Below are 22622 nucleotides of genomic sequence, written 5' to 3'. Positions count from 1 at the left end.
TTCCATGTAATCTCTTATNAGTATCCCAGAAAGCACAATCAAACACAAGTAGCCTGGGAGGCTCTTGGAGCTGGATTTATATGTATGCTGAAACACCACACAACTTCATTTGAAAGCATATACACTAGTCCTCCTATTGCAGAGTGATGATGTAAACCATGCATCCTAGGTGTCCATTACTGATACACTGTGAGATCAAAAGTCAACTGCTTTCCACTACCCAAGAAGTGTGTGTCGGTAGCCTCCCATTGCACACACTATCCCGTTAGTGAATGGCTCATTCAATTTAAGCGTCCTTCTCCCTTTTCAGAATAGCAGCCGTGTTAGCCTGTATCCTGCAAAAAGAACAGGAGTACTTGTGGCACTTCAGAGACTAACAAATTTATTAGAGCATAAGCTTTCGTGGGCTACAGCCCACTGCATCCGAAGAAGTGGGCTGTAGCCCACGAAAGCTTATGCTCTAATAAATTTGTTAGTCTCTGAAGTGCCACAAGTACTCCTGTTCTTTTTGCAGGATACAGGCTAACACGGCTGCTATTCTGAAAAGGGAGAAGGACGCTTAAATTGAATGAGCCATTCACTAACGGGATAGTGTGTGCAATGGGAGGCTACCGACACACACTTCTTGGGTAGTGGAAAGCAGTTGACTTTTGATCTCACAGTGTATCAGTAATGGACACCTAGGATGCATGGTTTACATCATCACTCTGCAATAGGAGGACTAGTGTATATGCTTTCAAATGAAGTTGTGTGGTGTTTCAGCATACATATAAATCCAGCTCCAAGAGCCTCCCAGGCTACTTGTGTTTGATTGTGCTTTCTGGGATACTGTGTTACAAATGTTGGTGCAAAAAATAAGCTGTCTTTTTTGCACCAATATTTGTAACATAGTGTCTCAGAAAGCCTAGCAATCAGTTGCAGCCAACACAGGAAAATGAGAGTTGATTATAACTACATTGTATCTAATTGGTAATGTGGAGCAGCAGTGGACAGGTTTCACAGAATAATCAAACATAAATAGACTGGGAGATTTAAAGGTGGGATTGCCACTGGCCTTTCTCTGCTCTAGGAAATTTACCACTGGTTTCAACAGGAGCAGAGTTAAAGCTGTACTGAAAGCTTTTGAAAATCCGACCTGGATTTTTTTTTTTCTATTGGGAGAGTAATTGGAGCGAGGATTAGAAACTGCAGACAGTGGGGTGAGTTTGAAAAGGCAGCACAAAAATGTGTAAGGACCATCAGGAGAGCATTAGTCATGCATTGAAATGGCAGAAGGCAATCAGAAACTGTGTAAACCAATAAGGGGGTTTAAAAGTAAGTACAAAATAGGCAAAACTGGGATTGCTATCCTCTTTTGACATTGTAATGACTAAATTATGGTTATGGGTATGAACATTGTTCATATCATGTTTTCCTTTGCTCCCTTACATGTGCTAATCGCTTTCAATGTATTGTTTTTTCTTTCAAACCTATATATAGATTTACAATCTAAATATGACTATGCCTTTGTTCTGCTCTTCAAGTAAAATGAGACAGTTCTCCACAGCCAAAAATAGCTAGGTAACTACTGGAGTACTCAAGGACGTACTTGGGATCAGTAGTTACTATCAGTGAACCGCCAACAGCAAAAATTCATTCACCTCTCCATGGTGTGACGTTATGTCCAGCATTTCAAAGTCATTATTTGTTTACTGTTTACATTATCCACTAGTTCATGAATTCTTCTACATGGTGGTTTTGATGTGCATGTCATTTGTGTTAGGTGCATATTGCTTTTGTTTCTTTTAGAAGCTTTTTGGGGAGAGTGGGGGGGCTTTTGACCTCAAAGACTTGGTTGTACATCTGAGAACCCACTAGCTCACTTTCCAAAAGGAATCTGAAATGATCTTTCCTTGTGGAATGAGAGTGCTGTACTCTGTATTCTTCATCCCAATAAGTTTTATATGAACCTTACCTTTTAACTGCTCATAAGTCATTTTTAATTCTCACTTGAGGTAATGACTCTGGGCTATTAGTTTACGTAGAACCTTATGGACAAATTTACCTGTGGTGGACAAATATTTTTGACATTGGCAATTTAGTTTGATTGGATTTAATGCTGAAAATCATTCATTCTGCATGCAGTCATTGAGATATTACAAACAATTGATTTGAAATGTAAATTGTGACGCACTCTAGAGAGTACAATCTCTTTTTAAGCATGTAAGATGCTTTGTAAATTACTACAAATTGTAAACCTTTCACAATATATCAGTTTGCTTTATTACACAAGACTATTAAATCCAGTATGATCCTTTACAGGAATACAGCTATCAATCTGATGCATGCATTTGATTTACCTTAATGCAATGACATCTGCTAATCTCTAAATTATTACAGTACTTACTGCAAGTTCTGAGCTAACCATTGTTACCAACTCTTGAGGTCTATGAAACTCAATTAATACTTTTTGTCTTTTGCTGGCTCTTTAATGTTGTAATGGGTGATTTATACTGTGCATTGGTAAATTCTATGGCAATGAAGTGCCCTAAAATAGATTAGCAGGATACAGCTTGCTTAAATGTTTTATTTTTTAAATTGCTTGCTTCTCTTGAAAGTCTAGCAGAATAATGGTTGGGTTGTTTGCTTTGTAGAAATTATGAAGCACACAGTAAGGCACAGCCCAAGAGATATGCCAAATCCAAGTATGACTTTGTGGCAAGAAACCACAGTGAACTTTCTGTCTTGAAGGATGATATTTTAGAGGTAATGTAGTACACAGAAATGAAATTTCTAATACTTCCCAGACTGATGGCGTCTTCTCTGTGGGCAATGTGAACGTTTTGGGTGTTGACTCCTGACACGCTAGTCTGAACTCTTCTGTAGGAATATGGAAAGTTCAATTATTTTGTCTTGTATCTTAGCCAAGATGCATGGGGATTCCATGCTGACCTATCACTTGTTGCTATAGACCTCATCTTCTTTAATAGTTGGTTGGGATTTCATAGCCTTCTGCAATATGAATTTTAATACTACTAATCTTTGTATAACAAGAGAGCCTAGAGACCCCATCCTTCCAGTCATTGTTCATACACATAGCAAGGGACAGTCTCTCCCTTGGAGAGATTACAATTTAAATAGACAAGCCAGGCAAAAGGGGGGGGAAAGAAGAAACAAAGGCACAGAGAGATAAAGTTCTTGCCTCGGTTCTCGCATAGCAGTGGCAGAGTCAGATCTGGGTCCTCTGACTACCAGCCCAGTTCCCTATTCTTGGAGCAATGCTGTCTCCCCAACTATTTACCTTCCCAAAATGTCATGATACCCTTGGGTTATTAATATCCTTGGCCAGCAGTTTAGAATGCATACATTCACCTTTAAGGGTGTGTCATCTTCTCACACATATCTCTCTGCTTACTTCCACTATGCCCCTTACACGGGGAATGCCCCATCTGAACTGATCTGTAAGATCACTACTCTTTTTTTCTCTTCCACATCCCACCTCTGCTAAGTGCCTCAAAGAAACCAAGCCCTTATGGGCTATGTCTACACTTGGAGCTGGGGTTTGTGATTCCCAGTTCGAGTAGACCTACATGTGCAAGCTCACAAATAGTAGTGTAGTCCCAGTAGCATGGGCAGCAGCGAGCAACAGCATGGGCTAGCCACCCAAGTACAAACCTACCGGTACTCAGGACAGCGAGCCCATGCCACTACTTGAGGATGCCTGTGCTGCTGTGGCTACGCTACTGTTGTTCGCACATGAGCTCAGCGACAGCTAGCATGAGTATGTCCATTCAAGCTGGGAATCACACCCCTAGCTTCAAGTATAGCTGCAGCTACTGAGGAACAGAAAGAGATGGTTGGTACTTCATAATATATAATTAAAAAAAAATTTTACTTAATCAAATATATTCTTTTTTTATTTATGTCCTTCTCCCTCCTGCCTTCATAGATCATTGGTTAGGCTATAAGGTCTTTGGGGGAGAAACTGTGTATTTATATCTGTAAGTACAGTGCCAGCTACATTGGCACCTGAGTTAAGCCTCTAAATGCTACTAAATTTAAATATTGATTATGATGATACAAAGGGGGGGTCTACAATGGTTCCTTTGAGGCATCAATAAGAGCTGTGTCTTGGCACTATAATCAATTATTTGTATTTCTAAAGTGTTCTCAGCTATTGACTGTGTTGGAAGCATTTGATTTCTGTACTGGTGGGAAGTCTTATTTGTTGCCTTCTGTGGAGATTAGAATAATTCTTTAGCTGAATTGAGCATGAGGGGTAATATATCTCAAGCTTAACTTAATTAATAAAAGGCAGCATAATGCAGTAAGTTCCCATACCGGCCACCAGAAATCCCCAATTACCCAGCGCCCAACGTTCCATAAATACAATCACTACACACCCAAATAAAACCAAAAAGGAAACAAAAAAGTCTTCTAATTAGCTCAGAATGAGTGGGTGAACTGGAGGAAGCAAGTGAATTACATTAAAAATGCACTTGCCCTCTATTAAATCTTAAGGATCAATTATAGACAAGATTAAAAAAACCTTCAGTGTCTTTTTTCTTGTATGATTACTGGTCAGGCATATGAATTAGAAACACGGACTGTCTAGAAGCAGTAAACATATTTCTATATTAATGAATCCGCTAACTGGGAAGATTTCAGATAATGTTTGTTCGCTACTCTACGTTTGGGCCACTCCCTGTCTGTTGACTGAGATGCATCTAGGATTTGGTTTGGTTAGGTTAGTTCTTATGATGTCAGTGTAGAGGTCACCAAACAGTTTGCACACCTCCATGATGTTCTGTCCTAAACAAAATCTGGTGTACAGGTTAATTTTTTAATGTCGTGAATGAGGTTGACCTGAGACGGACAGTAGAAAATTTTTGCCCTCCCTCCAGTGATTGCAGTCAATATAATAAAAAAGGAAATAGGGATCATGGAAAGTGGGGAGGGAGCAAAGGAGGAACTAAATCTGACCGAACAATTGACAGTTGCTGGACCAGATCCTGGCAACGACAGGGCTTTGCTTTAAGTGTTGCAGCGCAAACCTCAAAACAAGCCTGATATAAATGTCATTCAATCTTTTAACATGACTTATCGTTGTATCAAATGATTTCAGATCCTCGATGACAGAAAACAATGGTGGAAAGTTCAAAATAAAAGTGGCCTTGCAGGGTTTGTGCCAAACAACATCTTGGATCCACTGCGACCTCAGGAACCTGGTTTAGGACATTCTGAACCTGCATACAGTCACACCATACAGGTATCCTTTGTTCCTTAGAAAAAAATCCATTTATATCTTTAATGATGGAGTAGAGTAAGGTGGTTCAAAGCAGGACTTGGAACAACAACAGAAATCTGTAAATTCTACTGCAACCTCGAAATTCCTGTTGCTCTATATAAGTTGAATTTTATTTCTCTGTTATGTAGAGTCTAAAATAAAAATAAAATTGACAGAATTTATAATAGGTTAAATCTTTTCCTTTGAATCTTCTGTTTCTGTTTTCTGATTGACAGACATCAAATATTTGTAACCTAATATGTATGTTGTACATTTATTTTAATTGCAAATACCTTTCATATGTTGATAGCTGTTGATGCCAAAGAAGGAGTTTGAATTATTTAAGGTAGGGTTAACTTAATTCCTTCTCAGAGAGTGAATTTTAGTATATCCTTTAGTTTCTGTCCTTTTTGCGTGTTGTATGTATATCTATTAGTCTGTAATATCTAATTCTCGCAGTTTTGGCGTTTATAAGTGAATAGGTATAGACCTGTGTGTGCCATAGAATCATGTGTTTCCTGTTTGAATTTATGGAGCAATCCTTTCTCAACGATAGCCCCAGAGCACCAACAGAAAAATGTGCGCTGATGCTGGTCTCTAAGCTTTTGGCCTAATTTTGTTTTTCGTTTACATAATGGTATGTTGAAGTATTTTATCTGCTCGTTATATACATGGAGCACAACTGATACTGCAATGGTAAATTACAAGGGTTCTTTACATCCATATAATTACTCATATGAATAAAGATTTGCAGGATAAGGGCCAAAGACATTTTTTTACACTGTCGTAACAGGCCAACGGCTCTCATTTAGCTGGAGATATCGTGTATTTTGAGAGCTTGTTTTTTATTTCTACTGTGTTGGTTCTAGAGATGGGCAAACCAGTTAAGATAAAGCAGAATTCCCAACCCTGCACCTGAACCAAACTTTGATCCAAAATTCAAACCAAACTTCAACTGAAACTTTCTGTGGTTAACCTGGTTCCCCATCATTCATTTCCTTGTACCCCTGCATTTCTAGTTTCCAGTTCGAAATATAAATGCTTATCTATTATTGTTTAGTGTTTGTATTGCAGAGGCATTTAGAGGTCCTAATCAAGGCTCTACTGCTAGGTGCTGTCCATATACCTCACACAAAAGAAGGTGCAGCCTTTTATGCTATTTCTGGCCTGACTAGGGATACCTGAGCATGTCTTGTGAAACTAGTCTCGTAATATTTCTAGGCTAGTATTGAAAACCCGATCAGTTCAGATAAAGTACTTTGGATAGGTATCCAAAAGTTTGAGCACTTACTTGAACTTGGGCCTGATCAGTAGTCCATATAAGTCAACTGGAGTCTTTCCATTGAGTTCATTGGACTTTGAATCAGGTCTTTTATGAAGTTTTCCTCTCACTAGTTGTTTTCCAGTAACATTTGAGCTCTTCCTCTGAATAAATTCTGTTTTCTTATGTGTGTGTGAAATGAAGCATGTATGTGTAGTGTTTTGCAAACTCTGTTTAAAGATCTGTTGTGTTTTTTTCTTACTCAAGTGCATGTGTTTTCAGTTTGTTTGTTTTGGAACTACTTACCAAAAGAAATTAAGCAGGTCTTGTTGGGACATTTTTGAGTAGAAGTTCTTAAAACGTTTTGCATGATTCACTCCAGATTTTGGAGGATTTCTTGAAATAATGAAACAACATAAAAAATCGAAGTCCATGTTTTCACTAATTTCACAGAATCATGGAAATTAGAAATGGGTAATAATGACCTTTAATGCCATAGTCCTCCTACCCCCTTACCGTTGTGGATTATTCCCAGCAGTTCATTGTACTTCTGCTTTGTCCAGTTTGAAATAATCCAAATGCACCACTTCCCTTATGAAGCTATTCTAGATCTCTCAGGGAATTTTCTTTTATTCACCCTAACTGTTCCGTTCCTTATCTTCATCCTGTTGCTTGATTTGTCGGTGCAGCTGGTGGCTATGTAGCCCAAAAGAAAGAACCTATATTTGAAACATAAGAACGGCCATACTGGGTCAGACCAAAGGTCCATCTAGCCGAGTATCCTGTCTTCCGACAGTGGCCAATGCCAGATAAGTCCTATACATCTGTACATACTAAAAATAAAAAAGAAACAGTATAGGAAATAATGCATAAAGAAAGCATTCCCCAAGCAGCTGTAGGCTGTACTTTGCTCATTATTGTTGTTTGATCATTTTAAAATAATCACTAAATAGTCATCATCCTAATGTTTGCTCTCTGAGGCAAATTACATTTGGCAGTACTATAATTTATGATGTTATCTAAAAAAATCACCTGAGATTCAGTGCATCACAAACCGTTGCCTAGATTTATAGTCATGAATGAGGAAGGTCTTTACAAACCCAGGTACTAGTTACTAATGTCACCTTCTATTTCCTGTTGAGGATTATAAACGTAAGTGCTCCTGAGCCTTTTCTCTCAGGTCTTACTATGGCCCATATTAACATAGCATCTGTGCACCTCACTGTTTTTAATATGTTTAGCCTCACTTCAACCTGTGAAGTAGGGAAGTGTTGTTATCCCCATTTTACTGAGGGAGAGATGAGGCACAGAGAGATTAAGTGACTTGCTAAAGATCCCCCGGGAAGTCTTTGGGAGAGCAGGGAATTGAACCTGGACTTCCTGAGTCCCAGACTGCCGCCATAACCGTCTTTTGTCTCCTCTGAATGTGAATGGTACAACCAGTTCCAATGCACCCAAGTGCTGAGCAGGCTTCTCCATGCTTTCAAACACAACTTCTGCTTCAGCACTGGCATGCATGGGGCCTGTCAGTTGTGACGAATGCTGTGGGCATTTTTGATTTAGTTAGTTATTTGTCCGTTCATTTAATGTGCCCCTGGTGGTCTGAAAAGCATATGTGACAGCAGGGAAAATCCACTTCCTGGTGCTAAGGCATTAAGGCCCCATTGAAACTGTCAGACTCCTTTTTTGTATGATTTTTCTCCAGATGTAAGCCCTCTCTTGGGGAGGTGAATTGGTAGGGCAGGAGTCGGCAACCTTTCAAAGAAGAGCCATTTTTTTTGTTTTTGTCTTTGACCATCACACGCAAAGCTACTTGTAGAGTGAGAATTTATCAGCTAATAATAATTGAGCATATTAAAGTTGTTATTACTCACCAATACTTTTAATGTGACTTCTGCTATTTGAATATAAACAGGAGGGGGTGTGGGGTCTGTGAGAGAGTTTGGGTGCAGGAGGGGGTTCTGACCTGGGGCAGGGGGTTGGGGTGCAGGAGGGGGTGTGGGGTCTGGGAGGGAGTTTGGGTGCAGGAGGGGGTTCTGACCTAGGGCAGGGGGTTGGGGTGCGGGAGGGGGTGTGAGGTGCAGGCTCTGACTGGGAGGCACTTACCACAGGCAGCTCCCAGCTGGCGGCGCAGCAGGGCTCAGGCAGGCTGCATGCTGTGGCCCCACGCTGGTCCGGAAGCGGCTGGCTGCTGGCCCGTCTCTGCGCGGCCCTGGCAGGCGGGGAGTGATCTCCGAGCGCTGCCCCTGCCCTGAGCACTGTCCTCACATTGGTTCCCGGCCAATGGGAGCTATGGGGGTGGTGCTTGCGGGCGCGGGCAACGCATGGAGACCTGCTGCCCCCCTTCTCCCAAGGGGCACGCAGAGACATGCCAGCAGCCAGCTGCTTCTGGGAGCGGCATGGGGCCAGAGTCCTGCTGTGCCACTGGCCGGGAGCCACCTGTGGTAAGTGCCTCCTGGCCAGAGCCTGTACCTTGCAACCCCTCAGAAAACAGCTGCCCACAAGGGGGGCTGCCAAAAAGCCGCATGCATCTCTGGAGCCATAGGTTTGCCCACCCCTGAGCTAGGGCATTAAAGATTGCACTTCATTATTTTAATATATGCAAGAGAGAGACTTTTGCGTACCTGCAGCTGTTTGCTCTGCTGGTGACCTCTGTCGGTACACATTGAATTAGATTTTGGATTGAACTCTTAAACCTCTTCTTGGGCTGGTCCAAGATAGTTACCTGACAGTGAGTCCTTGGTGCCTTTGGAGATGGTGATTGATGCAGCAGACTTACAAGATAGGCGAGCCACTAGCCCAGTCTACCTCTGCAGCCCATGGGCTGTGGAATGCTCTCCCCTCTGGTCTAGTATGAACTGTGGAATTTCAAACTACTAAACAAAGACATTCAAAATACTAAAATAGTAACATTTTCGTTAGATCTTTAGTATGGCACACTGATGCTTGTGTATGGATTTTATGCTAATATGACTTCCTTGTTGTCATAGCCTCTTATGATTTTAGCTATTTAATCTGCCTTTGTTACTGTGGAGCAGCAAAGATATTTTGACTGTCAGATAAATAATACATTATGCATATTAATGATTTGCCAAGCAATCTAATCATTTCCCTTCTTTTAGTAATATTTCCAGTGGAAATATAGTAGATACAATAATTGTGCATTTTAATCCTGTCCTCCTAAGCACCCAACCCCTCCCATCTTAGTATTGTCCTCAAACTTTATAAGTGTACTCTCTTTGCCATTATCTAAATCATTAGTGAAGCTATTGAACAGAACCGGACCAGGACCAATCCCTGTGGGACCACACTCAATATGCCTTTCCAGCTTGACTGTGATCTCCCGTTTCAGTATTACTGAATCTTCACTTCTCACCCCCCCCCCAAAAAAGTTTCAGCCAAAAAATGTGCCCAGCTCTAATTGATTGTGTAGTACAGTTGAACTCAGAAATCCACTGGGATTCCTCAAGGGCTGTTGTTGGATATGGTGGTGTTTAATATCTTGATAAGCGACCTAGAATAAAGAAATGATAAAATTTACCAAAGGTACATGTGTAGGATCAGGGGTTCACATTGGAAATACCCCCAGGATCTTCCAGGAATTTAATGTTGACAATTACACATTTTATGCCATTTGCAGTTCCGAAGCATTGCAAAGCATTTATCAGACTTTGTCAGTTAGAAATCAGTTAGAATGTGCTGTATATCAGGTAGATGCTTTCACTTCTCCTATATTGCAGCTATTACTCCTGGGGGAATTCTGTGCCAAAAAATTAAAAATTCTGTGGACAATATTTTAAAATTCTGCATATATTATTTATCAAAACAACACAATATAATCACACCAGTTGAAATAAATTACTGAAATAATTCAAAGATACCTGCGAACAAGTATATCTGTAACAATAAGACAATAAAAAAGATTCAGGAAATGTTTTTTGTCAAATAGATTCCTTATTAGACATATCAATACAGAATTTTGAGTAATAATTTATTTAAACTACAATACAGAACGCATTTTTGCACCCCACAGAAGCAGTGCAATGGCTTGGGGGAGGTCAGGGGTAACAGAGGAGCTGAGGTAGAGAGAAGTAATTGCTGGGTAGGAGCCCTGGAGTGAACCTGGAGGGTTGTTGGGTATGGGTGGGAGAAGTATGGAACAGTGTTTTGTTTTTGTTTTTGTTTTTTTTTGTTTGTTTGTTTGTTGCAGGAGAGGGATTGTTAGGGAGTTGGGGACCACAACATGCAGACCCTGGCTGACTCCTAGCTTCCCGTTCAGTCAAGCACATCTGCCCCTGTCTGCGTGTCCCTGCACCCCCACTCAGCCAATCCCTGCCCTTATGCACCCTGTGCCTATGTGTTCCAGCCACCCCTGCCCCTATGTGGCCCTGCACCCCCACTCCCATTCAGACCCCCCCACCAGCCCTTCTGAACCCCAGTGTATGTGACCCTCCAGCAGCCTGTGTGCCTCACTCTGTTACCTCCCCATATCCCATGCCTCCTCACTTGTCCCCGTATGCAGGGGCTATGAGGACTGCAGCCTTTCTTCCTTGCTATCGGCTGCTGACTGCTCTGGCCAATGAGCTGGCTGGCCTATGTTCTGGCACCACCACAGCAGCCCCTGGTGGGCTAAAGGCACAACTGCAGCGTCTCTCCAGCAGAATGTATTTTCTGCGGGGGACATGAATTCTGTGTGTGTGCAGTGCTGCAGAATTCCCCCCAGGAGTAAACTGTAACAGAGTTGGGCTTGGTCAGTATTAAAAGGGAGATCTCCAAAGGAAAATTCAAGTGCTGTAGGAGTGTTTGAGCTTATTAGGGATTTGTCATGATTATAGAGCTAGCTGCATCTCTCTCCCTTTTTTGGTCTTTGAGAGCACACCTTCAGGTGGTAGGCCTCATGCTCCTACCTGTCTTAGGGGGGGATTTCACAATTACACCATTCTTAGACTGGGCTCTAGGCTACAGTAGCCTGTATATCAACCATCATTACCCAGCAGGTCCAACTGGGTTTGGTCACCTGCACTTCAGGAGCCAGTGACAGAACATTCTCTTAAAACCAAAGTGTGTTTATTAGCAAACAGAACAAAGCATTAGAGAATTCTGTCTCTTCCCTCTCCATTCCTTTTTCATCCCTCAGTACTTCTCTCTAACCATTGCAATCCTGTGGAAAACAGCAGTATGTCTGACTTGGCCTATATATTGAGAGACAATCCTGGCCACTAGTTTCAAGATCTAAGCACCCGTGCACATATATTCTGGGGTGGTGGAAATAAAACCCTGCCTGCCATGGATTGATCACACCTGCTTGGGTTTAGCTGGTCCCTCAATGAACCTTATCTGCCTTAGGGCAGGCCTACACTACGGGGGAAAGTCAATCTAAACTACGCAATTTAAGTTACATTAGTAGCATAACTGAAGTTGATGTAGCTTAGATCTACTTACCATGGGGTCCACACTATGCTATGTCGACGGGAGACCCTCTCCCATCAACTCCCCTTACTCTTCTCATTCTGGTGGAGTACCGGAGTTAATGGGAGAGCGATCTGCGGTCAATTTAGCGGGTCTTCACTAGACTCGCTAAATTGACCCCCGGTGGATTGATCACCTCAGTGTCGATCCACTGGGAAGAGGAGACAAGCCCTTAGTTTTACTTTAGCTGGCAGATATAGTCATACTACCAAACCTTTTGGGCTTTATAAACTGGTAAATTGGATTTCATTTTAACAATTCTAGTTAAATTGCCTCAAATGTTAGTTTCAGCAAGAACAAATTTTAATGTCCTTTTTTTTCCATTCAGAACCCCCTAACACACATTTAAACAATTAGAATCAGAGATGTTTAGGCTACTAAACACTTAGAAGCTTACACTATAATACTGTAATGATGCACAGTATCTCCCTGATCTCATCTGAAGAGTTTTTTTAACCATGAAGAGTAGATGCTGTTTGTATCTATTCAAAGGTACCTTTTAAAGCAGACTGGTTACTGACTAGAGTGTCATTCATTTTTCTATTGTTTTTCTTAATGACTTCCTAAAGAAAATGTTACATTTTAAATTCTTACCAGTCATTCTGAGGATCCTTACAAGAGAAGGCAAACATTTTGTCAATGAACCTACCTTTTTGTTTGCTTTTGCATGTGAGCACCAAGGTAGAGCTCTGTTATCCTCCTTTAGGACAAATGTCTTTTACGTTCCTTGAAATCTACCATGAAGCCTTTCTTTCAAGTCTTTTTTTTGTTTTTGTTTAGCTATTGGCTTAAACTATTTCTCTGTGACTTCCCCCTGACACTGACCATTTGTGCCCAAAATTCATGTCTGTTGCCAGCTGCTCTAGATACCGATGTACTTATCTATTGCCAACTGTTAACTTCCCTGTTGATTGTGAAGTGTACTGTAACAAAGGGAAACACATGCCAGGTGCTCATTTGGTAGTGGCCAAAGAGATGTCATCATTTTTAACTGAGCTAGTGTCCCTTTATATTATTCCTTAATAAAATGCTGTTCTATTAAATTTGTTGCTATAAAATGGGTTATTAGTGATTGAGTAGATGCCACTTTTCTATCTGAGTCAGTACTGATCCAATTCTGCATTATGCTATAAGGGGGCACTTAGCTGATAGAAGTGTTATTGTTTGGATGTCCTGATGTGTATGTCCGTCCTGATTACTGAGATTGGTTCAAATTTCCCATTTAGTACTTTTTTCAAGAAATGGGAAATTAATCTTGACAATCCTGGCCAATACCACCCAACCTAAATTCTCGCTCTAGGTCTAGCTGTCTGCTGCGTTCTTCACTTCCTGCCCTAAATAGTTATGTATTGCTGCTATGCACTGTTACACCGCTGCTGTGTTTCATCTCAGAGGTAGTTAGTAGTCTGAGAGTGCAAAGCAATTTTATTTTGTATCTGTGTATGTATATAAATCACATATTCGGAGAAGGAGAATGTGTGTGTATATTTGGACAATAAGACATGTCAATAAAGCACCAATGGGATCTCCTGGGACAGAAGTTGATGTACACGCACAAGATTTTTATCATAAACTATTAATCCCTAAAGCAAAACATTTCTCTGAGTATATTTTTTCCCTGACTGCACTGACAGAATGCAGCTACCTGCATCCAGGTGTGTGCGCTGCCATCCAGTTTGCAGTTTTCTTTGCCTCTTCTGGTTTTTCTCTTGACTCTCTTCTCTACATACAAGCCTTATCGACAGTTTCTCTACTCCGAAAGTACTATCAGTTTCTTTTATGGTTTAATGTATCAGCTTGCACTAAACAGGGCTCCCACTTTGACAGCTTGTTTTCTGCCTCAGTTGGTTTTTTCAGATGCACTGTTGGCATCGCTTCTCTTCAGCTGCTTATGCTGGCACAAAGGTATCACCGTTCTGTGCCCTCTGTCACTGTGTTTGAGAGGCGTCTGATTCTGTCCCACAGCCAGTACTCTTCTTTCATAGCCTGATTTTCTATTTATTATTCTTTAATAATGTATTAATTTGCACTGTGGTGGGCCCTGGATGCCCCAGTCACAGGGCTGGTCTATGTACAATTTTTGTACCCCTTAAATTATATTGGTTTGAGGTTAAAGTGATACAACCCACGAGAGTGTGAACAAAGTTATAGTAGTATATAGATGTTAAACACTAACCTATACTGGTATAGTCCACGTGGGGAAATTTACCAGCATAACTACACCTTTATATTTATGCCACTATGATTCCACATGTAGATGCTCTTATTCCAGAATAAGTGTGCCCACATGGGGAGTTATACTAGTATATATTATGGTGTTGTATTAGTATAGTTATGCTGGTAAATTTCCAATTTTAGACAGTCCCTTACTCCCGTAAATGTACAGGAATAAGTTATATCGGTATTATATTAGCACCTTTCTACTGTTACAGCTGAATCGACATTAGAGACATATACCATTTTAATTATTTCAGTAGAAAAATCACACCTATCATCAAAATAGTTAAGTCAGTACAAAAACTATGGGTAGACCAGACCGGTGGCCAGGGCCCCACTGTGCCAAGTGCTGTACACCCGCATAACAAAAATATAGGTCTGATCCATGGAGCGTATCTTTTCGGGAGGAGGGAAGGGGATTTTGAAAAGGACATGTAATCAGAATCTCTACTGCCTAGAATCATCATTAGTCAGTGATGCCAGTTTTAAACTAAGGCTTCAAGTGAATCTTCATTACATGTTTCTGAAAACAAAGGAAAGAGATGAAGTTTCTTTGTGAAGTTTTATGATGTGAGTGCAAATTAACCTGATGCTTTGATGTAACATAGGAATTTATAGCATGATTAACTCTTAAGTTGAACTGCTTTGGGTGTATTATAGGTATGTAAACTTACGTACCTTGTAATGAGACACATTGTTGAGGTTCTTTATAGTACACAAAAACAAGGAAAAACAAAGGACAAAGTGTGTAATTAGCTCTGAAACTTACTAAAAGGATACTGGAAGAAAGCAGTGTGCAACATAAAACAAAGGAAAAGTTATTCTTAGTTCAATATTTTGGCTTGCAATATGTGAAATGTATTTTGGAACATTTTCCAAAAAAGTGTAACCAGCGTTAGAACTAAATTCTGGTCTTGATTTTATGCCTGGATCCCACTACTTCAGCGGGAGATATTTGCATGTGAAATTTGGTCTTAAGTGAATATTAAGTGCCTTTGTGTACAGACACACAAACTAATAAATTGCAGTATCTCAAGTATCAGGAGAAATGGCTATATTTCCTTTTTTTTTTTTTTTGTCTGACAATGCAGCTGCAGTGACATAAGTTGTGCTAACACTTCATCTTACACGAGAACATATTTAGGAAGATTAGTTACTTGAATAACTGACCAGTATAAGTGATAAAGTGTTATAAAGAGAGAAGGAGGGGTGTTTCTTAGTAAAATTTATAGATCCACAAGGACTGTATATTTCTATTGACTGCTTAGACTGAAGTTAAGTGTTTAGGGGGTGAGCTTGTACATAAACTTGGCTATATATATGTCATGGTTTGAACATGATATATATTCTGTTTTGTTGATGAACATGGCCAAAATATACATAGAAAATATGATGCTTTCATATTTGGTGTTCTGGCAATGATCAAGAAGTGGAGCTGGGATTTTCATTGCTTGTATAAATAAGTTATTGTGCTGGAATGTGTGTCTGAGGAGAGATTAGAACAAATGGTGCAAAACCAAGATTCTTGACAAAGTAGCCTCCACCGTGATGAGGCCTTTTTTCAGATCTTACCTTTTCATGTAAAATACAAAGTTCTCCTGAAATAACCTAATTCCAGTGCCAACAAGTTTTTCTGAAATACATGGGGCCAGATCTTCAGCGTATGTAAATTAATGGAGATATATCAGTCTGTATCAGTTGATTCTCTGGAAAACTAGGGCTTAAGCCAGCAATGTACTAAGCATTCTGGCCATGATCCAGCACAGTACTTATGCATGTGGTTTACGTTAACCATTTGAATAGTCCCATTGACCCCAGTTTCTAGATTACACATCCTTTTCAAACGTATCCTTTTTTAAAGAGCCCTGGCAGGGCTGATGCAATACCCAAATGGTTTAACTAAGAATGAATATGAAAATGAGTAATAGTGCACTGTTCAAAATTAGTAAGTATTCCCTAGATGTAGTTTCTGAATCTTTGTCTATTTCAGTTTAGGTTTCTTGCCACCTGTTTTAATGTCTGTTTCTTTGGATGTGAAGTGTGAAAAGATACGTTAGATGAGTACTAGTCACCATACATTTGGTTTCTTATATGTATGTTAGGTGACCAACTTTTCACCTGCTATTCTAAAGAAAAAAATAAGGAAGATAGCTGATAAAGTATGCAGTCATTGGTATCAAAAGCTAATTAATGCCACTAATGTCTTTTTTTTAAACTGCTGATGTGGTTGAAGTTCCAATATTGTGCTAACAATCTCATTTGATGTAATTTACTCCATTTTCATCACAGCAATTACTGGGAGAGCTTTCAGAGGTAACACAAATTGCTATTATATGTTACTGATTTTCTAAAATGTCTCTTTGTAGGCTGAATCTTTTGGGTTGCATCGTTTCAGAAATTCAATAGTGCATACTTGTTTCTTTCATAATGATAAATGAAGATAACCTGATGAATGAGTAGACGAGGTCTTCAAAATACTTTAATTTTTTTAAAAAATTGAGTAAACTCAGTTTTAGTACACAGTTGGTTTTAGCACATGATTGTACAAATTTTGGAGTATGTTTTATGTAGTTCCACTTATAAATGTAGAATTTGAATGGTTTTCCCTGTTGGATTATATTTTCTTTCCAAATATGAAACTAATAGTTGGTCTCTTCTATGGGCATAGTGCTTGTGGGATGGCTCATTTGACAATGAAAGTCCAGGGATGTCAAATAAGAGTTACACCTGGTATTCAGTAATCCCTGCATTGAGGTTTGACTGTGGTGATGATGAAAGTTGATGTTTTGCTTTTTAATGAACCATTCAGTACCATCAAACCAGTAATGGTTTTTTCCCCGTGTTAAAAGAAAACACGAATCACATTGTGGGGCTAGCAGTTTGGCATTTTTAAATCTGTGAGCATAATTTAATTATTTTTGAATTTTGTTAAAACATTTTACTCTGATACTTATGAAGTACTTATATAAATTCATTAACTCATCTGTTGATGTATTAATTTGCCACTTTGTTTCACCTGAAGAGTAGCTTTCTGTTTTTTCTTTCATATTCGTATTCCACTTTTGTGATGGTCATTATATTTTTAAAGGCAATTATTGGCATCACACCCAAATGCTATAGCACAAAAAATGTCAAGCATATGAATTTCTGTAAGCTTCCCACATTGGATTGCACAAACCAAACAAAAAGTAATTGTAAGGTAATATATTAAACAATAAAATTGCATGAAACAAAGTAAAAAATCTTTTATGGGGAACATAATTAGGAAGATCTGTTAATTTAATAACTGACCACTATAAATAACAAGAGACTGCAACAGAGAAATAGAGGCGCGTTTCTCAGCTTAATCTATTAGCTTTGAAACCAATAGGACAGATTCTGAGCTGTTGTAAATCAGCATAACTCTGCTGGAGCTAAACCGATTTTTACACACTCGAGATCTGGACCCGTATATTTTTGGGTTAAATTTCTCCATTGTGGCATTCACGCATAGGGGCAACTGGTTAAAATTAATGGAAAGTCGAATGTTCAAATATTGTTAAGGCACTGATGTGCTAATAGTTTAACACGTGGTTCCCACAAAGACTTCTCTACTTAATCTGTGATAAGCCCACCTGTCCTGGGGGGATGGAGATATGTGCTCCAGGAAGGATTGAGGCCTGGGGAGTTCACTCATTTGTTTTGCCTGCTAAAAATAAAACAACTTCATAACTAAGAAAGAAGGCATCACTACTTTATATTAATATGTACTGCCAGAAATGCCAATACTTTGCTCCTGCAAACTATACGGAAGTATATTGCTAGCATATTGCATTGTTCAGCTTGTACAATTTGCAGGGGACATGGCAATGTAGATTTTGTACAAGATTGCCACCCATCCAGTTTTTACCGTTCGGGTTTTGGCTTGTGTGTCTGGGTGCCATTTGACAATCCTTGATGTCCAGGTTTTTATCTGGGGGGGTGGGGAGAGGTGGAGGAGGGGGGGGGGCCTTGGGGGAAGGGGGGGGGGGGGGGCGGGGCCACGGGTGTCCCATTAGAAAGGAGGCAACCCCAATTTTGTATGAGTGAGTAAATGTATCTTTCCTGCAAACCCTTTTGGAAAATACTTGCTGTTTAGTACAATCTGGTACATTCTAAAAAAGAAATTGCTCCTCAAAATTGTTTTTGAGCCAAATAATACATCTCAGCTGCAAGAGTTGATGTAGCATATTGTGGGAGGTGGATCAACACAAAGAGGCAGGAAAATAACCACAACACTTGCCTACAGTTTGATGGCAAAATTGTAACAAACACCCACAAAGGCATCACTGTGTTAAAGAAACAGACTTAAATCATTACACAATTGAAAACACGGTAGAAATGCGAAGTTGTTTAAATACAGATATGAGTTTTTGTCTACACAAGCTAAAGAACATGTGTTAATTTTGCTGAATTGTTTGTTTTGAGGAAGAACACCCCAAAAAATCTGAAAAATTGAAATGTTTTGGTTTGACACATTTGAAATTAAAGCTTTTGATTTTTTTATTCAAAACAACTTTTCAGTTAAAAATTTCCTTTAATTTTGTTCATAAAAAACCTACAAAATATAAAAAATGCTCAGAATCAAAACAAAAGATTTCATTTTGAGTTGAGTGAAACTTTTCATTTGACCCAAAACAAAACTTTTTTAAAAAAATGTTTTGGCTTCCTGACAATTTTGTAAAATGTAATTTTTGGTTCAGTTGGAAATGACTCCCTCCCTCCCCGCCCCCCACTCCTCCAAATTGCCAGTGAACCAAAAAATCCACTATTCATCCAGATCCAGGTAGGTTCACTTGGTGAACAATATGGCCTACGTTTATGCAGAAGGTCAGACTAGGTAGTCATAATGATCACTGCTAGATGTGGGGTTTTGGCTTGGCCTGTTGCAAACATAGGAGTCAACAGCAAAGTGCAGATTAAAGGCAAGCTTTCCCAAGACTTGGGTATGTTTGACCTAGGATTTTTGTTTACCCAGCTCTTGTACGTACATTTAATCAGGTAAACTCCAGATACATGTCTCAGAGGCCACTCAAAACCTTCAGATAACAGGAGTTTTGGATTTAAAAAAACTAATTTTAGACAAATTTCATATTTGGAGGAAAGAAATGAGTTCTGTATAATCAATATTGGGATGACACCATGCCAACTGCCTAAAACGGTCTCTTTGGAAGAGTGCATAGCAAGAGAGGCCATGGACATCCAATGAGAGAGTAGTACAACTTGGTTTTATATACCATCCAGGCAACTCGAAACAGATATGGACGGAATCTGCTTATAACTTTGGCCCTCTTACCCAACTGTGGCGTTGGCAAAAGGAGATGTTGGTGATGGTGTTGGGATAATCAGAGTTTATCCTAAACAGTAAGACAGATGGACAGACAGACAACATTGAGAATATTGATGCGAAAGTTAGTTTTTTGGAAAAGTGCAGCTGTATATCTGACACGTCGCATGCCTTTCTGGGATAAAATGAGATTGCTAACTGCAGCGTACGGAGGTGCTTTCCTGCAGAAGGTTTGTCTTTTGAACACTGAGGGATTTTATGGTGCAGAGCTAATTATGTGTTTGCATCTCTTCAGAAACAAAGGATGGATTATGTTCTGAAACAACCCGATCCCAGTCCTGCTGCTCCATCACCACCTCCGACACCAGCTCCAGTTCCTGTCCCTCTCCCTCCTAGTACACCAGCACCTATTCCAGTTCCTGTGCCAAAAGCACCAGGAACCATTAGTCGCCAAAGCAGCACCTCTAGTGAGAGCGGTGGTATCGTTATGCGAGACAGCCAGAGACACAAACAACTTCCTGTGGATCGTAAGTTTCTTCAAAACAGCCAGAAAAGCTATTTTCCACCATTTCCATCCATTTTAGCATTTTAAAAATTACACTTTTCAAGTTTGGCTTTTACCATAACTTAAAAAAAAAAAAAAAAAAAAGATTTTTTCCATATCACCTGGTGATCCTGTCCAATAACCAGGCTAAGCAGGGGTGGGACAGTTCCATACTTGAATGAAAGTTGTCCGAGGAAAGTAGCTAAAGTAGTAGCTGCAAAAAGTGATGTTTGGGGATTCTCCCTCGTAATGTGTAGTAGCCTGATGCTTTAATATGATAAGGAGCAGTGGTGGAGATACTGTCTTTCAGATGAGACAAAACTAAGGTCACTTCATGTCATTAAGGACCTCATGACACTTATTGCAAAAGGGTGTTAAACTGTCTCTGTATCACAGGCTACATCTACACTTACACACGTCGCTACGTGCCACAGTGAAAGGCAGGCTGCGTACACAGTTGTCACGGTGTTGTGGAGCTACACACTGCAGTGAAAGGCTTTACAACAGCTATTACCTCCAACCCCAGAGGTGGCTGCATGTTAGTGCTGGAAAAATGTGATTCCCTGTGTGTTATTTTGGGAAAGCTTTGGGGATCCTTTTTGAATAGAAAACATTATAAAAATGATTCTGATATATTTGAAATAATTTAGTATCAGTCTTGATGTATTTTTGTGTTCAGATATATAGCAGTGTATTCCAGCATGCCAAGTGCCATGCTAGTATTCTGGGAAAAGTTACCCTTTCCTTTAATGCACATGGTTGCTGCTGTCCTTGATTTCAGCATTTAGCAAGCAGTTAGGGCTCTCTGACAGGAGGCAGAGGCTAAAACTGCAGAAGAACAAGCAAGGAGTTAATTTCTTATATTTTCCTGGCTTGACTGAGAGCACGTGGCCTGAAATTATGGCAGTTCTTTAACAAGAGCTCCCTGGTAAAATCAAGGAAGAGAGATGGAAGAGGTTGGCTACTGGAAATCTCACAAATATGTACATTTACTGATGACATTTCCAAGACCTTTTCCCCTCTGTTAGGACTTGGTTTTCTAGAAGTGTATTTATGTTACACTAGTTACAACACTCAGTCTGTTTTGTAGAGAAGATATAAAATTGTCAAGGGGTAACATATTTCAGAAGTGTCTTAGGCATGGCATGTAGGAGGCTGAACCTCAGTGAATCTATGGGATTTAGGCTAACGCCGTTTTAAAAATGGGACTTAAGCGCCTCAGTCACTTATGTGCTTTTGAAAATGTCACTCTAGTTCTAACATGTCTTGGGCTCAGGCCCTCGGACGATCTGCCAAGGCGTTGGCAAGTTTGAGGATTTGAAGTTTGCATTACAAAGTAGGAACCATAATGTAACTGAAGACTGAGTCCCCTAAACATGGTTGAAATTGTAGCATAGACAGGCCCATAAGTGAACTTCAGTATCTCTACCAACCATTCAGACCCATATGTCAGGAGATTTAGGACTAGGGGAAGGTTGACACAGCACTTTATCTAGAACATGACGCTGGATCCAGCATTGTATGGATGTTATCTCAAGTTCTGCCCAAAACAGTGTCTTAAATGGCATTGGTTCTCCACTTGCGAAGTAACTCCCTGCTCTCCATGTGTCAGTATATAATGCCTGCATCGGTAACTTTCACTCTGTGCGTCTGAAGAAGTGAGGTTTTTACCCATGAAAGCTTATGCCCAAGTAAATCTGTTAGTCTTTAAGGTGCAACCAGATTCCTTGTTGTTTTTGTAGATACAGACTAACACGGCCACCCCCTGATACTTAAATGGCATTTGTAACACAGGGCTGCTGTGTCCCTTACTGTGTAGCCCTCGAATTAGAAGGGTTTTTTACAGTAACATAATTCCAATAATTGAACAGTTTTACATATGTCTAAAACCAGCACTTTAATAGTGTAGTTTAGAAATCAGACACTCTGATTTCTTTCCCCAGAATTGAAGAAGAGCTCGGTGTAGTTTGAAAGCTTGTACCTTCCGCCAGCAGAAGTTGGCCCAATAAAAGATACCTCACCTACGTTGTCTCTAGTTTACAAGTAACTGTTACAAATTGAAAAGGTGATACTGAAATGAGATCTTAAGTGATTTGGCTGTTTGTGGGTTGACAGCTCTTCCCTTTTTTTCCCCACTCTCTGGCATGGCAAAAAATCCTAGCAACATTTCTGGGAAAGTTGTACTAATGTCCATGTTTAGTTCTCTGAGAGAGCTCTCCCTTCCATGTTCCCAGTAAGTGAGAAACATGCCTTACTGAATAAACACATTTTTCAGTCTTCTTCAGAGCTAAATCAGTAGGGCATCTTTCATTTGACCTATTGAGACAAACTGTAGTGCACTTTGAACTTAACTTCACTGGGGCCCATTATGTCCTTTCCTTCTGGAACAGACTGACTATTTAAAGAAAAGCTCTAAGAACTAATTTAGCCATTAACTAATGGGGCCAAAAGGATGTGGATTCAATGTCCTACAGAAATATTACTTCAGCTATGAAAATCCCTCAGGGTTAAGCCTCTCTCTGCATTAGCTGTCATTATCACCACAAGGTAATATTGCACC

General features: G+C 39.9%; 1 protein-coding gene across 5 annotated transcripts in view; it reads left to right on the top strand.

The window, feature by feature from the left end:
* EPS8 (epidermal growth factor receptor pathway substrate 8) overlaps positions 1-22622 on the top strand; it is a 190690-nt gene that overhangs the window by 156779 nt on the left and 11289 nt on the right. For all 5 annotated transcript variants that reach the window (XM_034781873.1, XM_034781889.1, XM_034781882.1 and 2 more), the window contains 3 exons: positions 2634-2745; positions 5105-5248; positions 19814-20045. In XM_034781873.1, coding sequence (XP_034637764.1) covers positions 2634-2745; positions 5105-5248; positions 19814-20045 — 488 coding nt within the window. The remainder of the gene's footprint in view (positions 1-2633; positions 2746-5104; positions 5249-19813; positions 20046-22622) is intronic.

This window comes from Trachemys scripta, chromosome 1 (assembly GCF_013100865.1).
Source record: "Trachemys scripta elegans isolate TJP31775 chromosome 1, CAS_Tse_1.0, whole genome shotgun sequence".
Taxonomy (NCBI): domain Eukaryota; kingdom Metazoa; phylum Chordata; order Testudines; family Emydidae; genus Trachemys; species Trachemys scripta.
The sequence above is the reverse complement of the archived record's forward strand: the minus strand, read 5'-3'. Positions and strand labels throughout refer to the sequence as shown.